We start from the raw sequence: 7,780 nt of genomic DNA on the forward strand, positions 1-7,780 counted from the left end.
GAAAAAAGTGAAGTAAAGAAGAGAAGAAGAAGAGACAGATTTGTTAAAAGGCAATCTTCTCTGTCTCCTCTTCTCTTCCATATGTATGCACCATCTCATTCCATGCAAATCAAAGATCATGCACCCCTCAAACTTTATATCATCACTCACATTCTTTTCAAGATGTCCATAAACATAGATCTCTCTCTCTCTCTCTCTCACACACACACAGAGACCAAAAAGAAACACAAGGTTTTACCTATGGATTTGGTTTATTCAGATAGTGAAGAAATTCGTGGAAAAGAAGAAGCTATTGCTGCTTCTACTGCTAATGCAATTGCTCTGTTCTCACCTACAATTACTTAGTGCTGACGTGGGTCTTGAAGTCGTGTTCTATGTACAGCATTTTTGTACGCATTTTTCTTTCTGTTAGTTGGTTGTTGGGTTAGTTGAAGATATTTTCACTCTCAATTGTATTTATATCAGAAACACTTCATGTTTCAACACCATTGACGCGAAATAATTACCTGTTGTGGAGTAGATCCATTAAAGTTGCACTCACGACAAAAATGAAACTGTCTTTTATCGATGGATCGTATCTAAAACCTGCTAAAAACACAGAAGAATGCAAACATTGGATTAGCACAAACAGTATCGTATTTTCATGGATTATGAATTCGATATCTAAAGACATAGCAAAGGCCTTCTCATATGCTAAGTCTGCTAGAAGTTTATGGTTGCAACTTGAGGCGCGGTTTGGGCAGACAAATGGCCCTATGATCTATAATTTACAGTGCGGAATTGCTTCGATTTCTCAAGGTAATATGAATGTAGTTTCGTATTTTATAAAAATCATAATGTTGTGGGATGAACTTGAGTGTGTTGATCCTACACCGGAATGTACATGTGCTTCGCAACGGACTGTGAGCAATAAGATCGCTTCTACTCAGTTAACGCAATTCTTAATGCGATTAAACGATTCCTTTAGGCAATACGCAGTCAAATTCTTGTTATGGATCCACTTCCTTCAGTGGATAAGGCGTACTCCCTAGTTTTGAGAGTTGAAAGCCAGCGACAAAGCAGTATCACTATTGAAGAACTTAACAGCAAATGCAGCGATTATGATGCGTGGCGCTGAATACAGAAGAGAAATAGGAGGTAAAAGCTTTCAACAGAGAAAACAACACATAGGTAAGAAGAACCAGTATTGCATGCATTGTGCAAAAACAGGCACGCTAAGGAAATATGCTTCAAACTACAAGGATATCCTGAATGGTTTAAGGAGCTAGCAGAGAAGAAGAAGAGATATGGCACTGATACTCGAGCCTTGAATGCAGTCACTTCTGAGACTACTGCAGGTTCGCAACAAGAGGTGTTAACACAAAACTTATCCACGATGATGAGCGATCTGCTGCAAATGAGAAGGCAAAGACACAGTCAGATCCAACTCGAGTACTCTTCGCCAGGTTAGGCGAATTCGCAGTAGGTACCTCTTTCAATTTTTTTGTCCAATACCTTGGGTCCGAACTTGTGGATTATTGACAGTGGAGCTACGGCTCATATGTACGCAAATTTGCAGCTTATGAGTAACCTTAAACCTTAAATAGTTGATTCGTCGGTAATTCTTCCTGATGGAACAAAGCATTATGTTACACACTGTGAATCTGTTGGTCTCTCACACGATCTTTCTCTGAATCCAGTCCTCCACGTGCCAAACTTCAAACACAACTTGCTCTCAGTGAGCAAACTGGTTTCTTCGTCTAACATTGCCTTCATATTTTCACGTGATTATTGCATGGTGCAGGACCAGAGGACTAGACGAACCTTGGCTGTGGGAAGATTGGTTGGAAGCCTATATGTTCTTGATAGTCACTCATTTGATACAGATTAAACGAAGAAGCACTCCATGATAATAGAAACAAAGATTTGCCTTAATGCTCATAGCAATGATGCTACGCTATGGCATCGACGACTTGGACATACTCTGCTACTGGTATTAAAGCATATGAATGTTATTAGCGGTCGCAATTGTGAGTTGGGTATTTGTAATGTCTGCCCGTTGGCTAAACAACAAAGACTACCGTTTCTATCAAGTGAATCATGTTAGAAAATATTTTTTGATTTGATACACGCGGACATTTGGGGTCCTTATTCTCAATTTTTGACTTTAGGATGCACATACATGTTGACACTGGTTGATGATCGTAGCACGGCTACGTGGGTTTTTCTTATGAAACACAAGTCACAAACCATGAGCTTTATTGAAGTGCTCTATCAAATGGTATTAACTCAGTTTAACAAGAATAATACATCAGCGGACGTGTGTGTATTCCCCTCAACAAAACGGAGTGGTTGAGAGGAAACATAAACATCTGTTGCAAGTAGCAAGGGCCCTGCTGTTTCAATCATGCCTTCCATCACAATTTTGGACAAATGCGATTCTTAATGCTACGTACATCATCAACAGGCTTCCAACTTCAGAAGTCACCTTATGAAGTTTTGTATAATAGAGCAATAGATTATTCTATTGTTCGGACCTTTGGATGTCTAGCATTTGCCACTAATGTTCTACCTCATAAATCTAAGTTCACCAAGAGGGCATGTAGGTGTGTGTTTGTTGGTTATGCCTTTGGTCAAAAATGGTATAAACTGTATGATTTGGATGACAAAGTGGTATTGATTTCCAGGGACGTCATCTTTCATGAGGATTGTTTCCCTTACAAAGACATTTCAGAACTTGAGCATGCTATTCCTCTACCTATCTCTGTATGGGATGATGGCTCTTCTTCGAGCCAGAGTTCGCCTATAGCATAACGTAGTTCAGCATTAGTTGAGCTTGTATCTAATTTTCACCACACCAGTCCACATATTTCAGCGCAACAACATGAAGGTGCTTCCTCTGTACCCGTTTTGTGAAGATCCTTGAGGCAAGTGACCAAGCCATCTTGGCTTAACGATTTTGTATGCAGTGTTTCTGATGCTTCTGCTGCTTCACCTACAGTAACCTTTATAGCGCCCTCACACCATGCATTAATGCAGGCTATCGCCCCTCTACGAGAACCTACAACGTACCTAGAGGCTAATGCATCACCAGAGTGGCGATCTGCCATGCAGGCTGAATTAACTGCTTTGGAAGCAAACAAAACGTGGGAGGTCACACCTCTACCTCCTAACCATACTCCCATTGCGTGCCGCTGGGTATATATATTGAAATTGAACGCGGATGGTTCTATTGAGCGATACAAAGCTCGTTTAGTTGCGAAAGGGTATAACCAAATCGAGGGTATCGACTATAATAATGTTTTTCCCCCGTTGCAAAATCAGTCACAGTGCGATTGCTTTTTGCTGTCGCTGCAGCTCTTTGTTAGCATATCCATCAATTGGATATTAATAACGCCTTCCTACATGGATATTTGGAAGAAGAAATTTATATGTCCCCTTCGGAGGGTTATTCTGTGCCTCAAGGCCATGTGTGCCGCCTCAAGCGTTCACTTTACGGGCAAAAGCAGGCGTCACGACAGTGGAACCATAAGTTCACTACACAGATTGTCGCCTTTGGTTTTGTTCAATCGAAGCACGATTATTGTCTTTTTACAAAGATCTCCACTGATAGTTTTTTGGTGTTGTTGATTTATGTTGATGGCATCCTCGTTGCAGGTACGTCTATTGAGCACATAACTGCAATCAAGGCTTACCTTGATCGCTTATTCACCAACAAGGATTTAGGCGTCGCCAAATACTTCTTGGGGCTAGAAGTAGCTCACTCCTCTCAAGGTATCACTGTCACTCAAACTAAATACATCAAGGATATTGTGATGGACATTGGTTTGCTTCATGCTCGTGCTGCGACCAAACCTCTACCTCCCGGTAATAAATTTACAGAGGATGCATGCGCTCAACTTCCTCATCCTAAGCTTTACCATCGTCTTGTTGGAAGGTTTCTCTATCTCAATTTCACAAGATCGGACACTTTCCACACATGCCAACAATTTAGTCAGTTCTTGCAGCGTCCCTGTCAACGGCATCTTGATGCTGCTTTCCATCTTGTTCGCTACCTCAAAGGGACACTTCACAAGGGGTTGTTTTTTTCTTCTCGGAATTCACTGGAGTTACGCACTTATTCTGATGTCGATTGGGCCAGTTGTGTTGATACTAAACGTTTCTTGACCGAGTATTATATCTTTCTTGGTGATGCCTTGGTTTCTTGGAAAACCAAGAAACAGAATACTGTCTCTCGTTCGACAGCGGAGGCGAAATATCAGAGTATGGGTTCTACCATCTGTGAACTAACTTGGATGGTTTATCTGTTGATGGATTTTGGCATTTCTGCTCCTACTCCCATTCCCTTTTCCTATGATAACCAAGCTGCACTCCACATTGTTAACAACCCTGTTTTTCATGAACACACGAAGCATTTGGACATTGACTGTCATATCGTTCGCGACAAGTTCAAGTCCGGGCTTATTAACCCCGTGCATGTGCCCGGTAAAGCTCGACTTGCGGATTTCTTCACCAAGTCCTTACCTGCACCTTCCTTTTTTCTTCTCCTCTCCAAGTTGGGATTGGTTGACTTCACCCCAAGTCCAACTTTGGGGGGATTGAAGATATTCGTGGAAAAGAAGAAGCTACTGCTGCTGCAATTGCTTTGTTCTCACCTGCAATTACATAGTGCTGACGTGGGTCTTGAAGTTGTGTTCTTTGTATAGCATTTTTTTACTCTTTAGATTACGCATTTTTCTTTCTGTTATGCTGGATGAAACCCCTTTCCTGCGGTTTTTGGAGCTACTAATATGAATTTTATCTCCAAAACGTCGCCTCTCTTTAAGTGGGGGTTATTTTGCCATAAATCAAAGACAACCCCACTAATCCATTCCGAAAGTTATGAAATCTCCGAAAAACTTGGTGACATAGTATGAACTGAATCAAAAGCTCCAAAATCATACCATTCTCGGACATCTTCTGATTTCGACCCTTCTAACATCCAGACCTTATTATATTTTTCGGATGTTTTGATAATGGTCTTAACTGGGTTTACTCCTTTGCAAGAAATTAATTTTTCCCACATGCGATGATAGTCTTTCCAAATAGAAGAAGATATCAATTCGTTAGTATTAACCTTAGAAGTGTCTATCATTGGCCTAATGCTAATCTCTCCCTCTTTGACCCCAGAGGTGCTGGGTTGACTTGAATCAATAGGAGTTTGCACTTCCTGTGACTCAATTGTTGCCGTTTCACCAGAGTCTGATGATAGCCTTGCGCAATCGGTACTTGAATCCGACGCTACAGTTCTAGAGCCCTGTACTCTAAAGACATGTTTAGGATCATGCCCCTCCAACTTGTGAGCCATCCTTGAAAGTGATACCTTCCGAATTGGTTCTTGTAAGTCGTTCCATAGCCATGTGAATGCTAATAAGGAACTTGTTATTGCGACCTAGACTGTGTCTAGATCAACTCTTTGGATTTGTCCGGCAACTTGGGCATTCACCGCTAGCTGCCCGAACTTTCTGTCAAGCTCCTCGAGGTTTTTCTGGAGGTGCCTAAATCTTAACATGATGGAGTTTGCTTCAGATGCCTCCATTTCTCGTCAGGAAATCTGCAAGAACATTTTAATGAGATTTTATAACAATAATATTATAACAATAATATAGGCATACCATCTGATTATAACAATAATACAAGCTTTCTCTATTTTCGATTCTAATTTATTTTTTAAGAAAGCCTTGACATTAGTATTATCATCCTTTAAAGTAAATTCTTTAGCAAGTAAAAATAAAGGCCATTTCTTAAAGCCTTCCAAACCGCAAAGAATTCTTTCTCGTTAATATGCCAAACTTTGGATTGTTGTGCTGAGAACAACATCTTCTTGTGTATCTACAAGGTTCTTCCCCTGTAGTTGTCTTCTTCTTCATGAGCATTGCTGCCCATCTGTAGTCATTGGCGTCTGTGTAAACTACCAATTCAACCCTGCCTTGTGGTATAGCAAGCTTTGGCAAATTACTGCAAACCTGTTTCAGCTCACAAACCCTTTCTGTATGGATTTCTTCCCATTTCCACTTTGAACTTTCTGTTTCTTTCAGAAGTGGTCGGAAATCCTTCTTGTATCTTGCAAAGTCCTTAATGAAGATTCCTGCAAAATTAACAACTCCCAATAAGCTCTGCAAGTGTTTCTTGTCCTTGAGTACATCTGAAAAATTGTGGATTTTCTCCATAATATGGTCATTTAACTCAATCCCTATTTCGTAAATAAGAATTCCTAGAAATTCGATTTTATTGATAGCAATAGTAGCTTTATTCTCAGAAAGTACTAAACCTTCTTTATGGCATGCATCAGAAAATATTTCAAAAATATTTAATATGTTCTTTCATATTTTTAGATGCAATCAATATGTCGTCAATATAGACAAACATGAATTCGAAATAATCTTTAAAAAAATTGTCCATTTTTCTTTGAAATATCTGGGGTGCATTAGCTAAACCCATTGGAAGCACATTCCAGATATATTGTTCCTGTGGTGTAGAGAGTGCAGTAAATTTCTTTGATTCACTCTCCATCTTAATTTGATAAAATTCATATTTGCAGTCAAATTTAGAAAATACTTTTGCCCCTTTAATGCAATCAATTAAGTGTTTCTCTACTAGGAAAGTAATAACCATCAAACTCTAATATTTTACTAATGTCTTGATAGTTAATTACCAACCTGGGTTTACCTCTCTTTATCTCACCATGGTTTCTTACTAGAAGCCTAGGGCTGTTGTAGGTAGAGATTCCAGGCTCAATGAGTCCAAGACCGATATGCTCTTTGATGATTTTTTGCATATCTTTCTTGTCTTTCATGTTCATCTGTATAGGTTTGTATCGAACGTACTCGTACTTGCATTCTTCCTTGAGCTTTAGAGTAGCTTTAATTTTGTTCCTATCTCACCATACTAGAGGGTTTTCACTGAAGTTCCTCTAGATGAGCCTCTTGGCATTCTCAAGAGAAAACCTGCTTTCTTCGCTCATATCTAGCGATTTCATTTCCAGTAGTGTTTCTTTAAGGTTCATAATTTCCTCCTTGAATTTCTTATAGAAGCTATCGCTGTTTATGAGTCCTTGTTGCCTGAAAAACAAAAGAAGCTTACCAAATGTCCACTTATCCTGTATTTTTTGATGAGTTAATCTAGCATCGAAATCACCACATTTGCACGAAAATTTATAGGCATTATCCTGTGAAATGCTTTTTCTCTTCGCAATACATGTATCTCATTACCGTAATTAGTAGTAAAGATTAATAGATTCGTTGGTTATCCTGCATATATCTTGCAAATATTGGAATGAAATTGTTAACTAGCAAGATATCAGCACCTGTTCATGAAAGTAAATAGGAGGTGTTTTTACAGTAAACCAGGGTGAACCAAATGCTCCTCCGATCATGATCTTGGTTTCTCGTATCCCCTTATTGAGTATTAGGATTTTTTATGAAAAATCCGTTCCTGCAATAACGGGTAAGGTTTTCCTTGCTTATTTAGGGAAAACTCCAGGCTTTGTCGTGCAAATTCTTGATCCTGAATCAATATAAGCTGCAAAATATTCTATCTTATATTGATCATACAACATCCCAATAGATATGTGTATAGAAAAGGGACTCGTCATTCACTCCTTATGGTAACACCATCAAGGCTGAATTCCATTCCGTTACCTTTTCTTTCCCATGGTTTCTGATATTCAAGGAAACTTATCCCCAAAGTCATACTTCCATTTTCTCGTCCTGCGACACCTGGAACTAGAATTTCATGGTCGGCTGTTTCTAACATATCTACC

General features: G+C 39.5%; 1 protein-coding gene across 1 annotated transcript; it reads left to right on the forward strand.

The window, feature by feature from the left end:
- Positions 3,411-4,685, forward strand: LOC110011581 (uncharacterized mitochondrial protein AtMg00810-like). The gene has a single exon (XM_020691938.1). The coding sequence runs from the start codon at positions 3,411-3,413 to the stop codon at positions 4,683-4,685; it is 1,275 nt and encodes a 424-aa protein (XP_020547597.1).

Source organism: Sesamum indicum, linkage group LG2 (genome assembly GCF_000512975.1).
Source record: "Sesamum indicum cultivar Zhongzhi No. 13 linkage group LG2, S_indicum_v1.0, whole genome shotgun sequence".
Classification (NCBI taxonomy): domain Eukaryota; kingdom Viridiplantae; phylum Streptophyta; class Magnoliopsida; order Lamiales; family Pedaliaceae; genus Sesamum; species Sesamum indicum.

Excerpts from the sequence above, each read along its gene's own strand:
- LOC110011581 (XM_020691938.1), top strand. The coding sequence starts at position 3,411 with ATGTCCCCTTCGGAGGGTTATTCTGTGCCTCAAGGCCATGTGTGCCGC.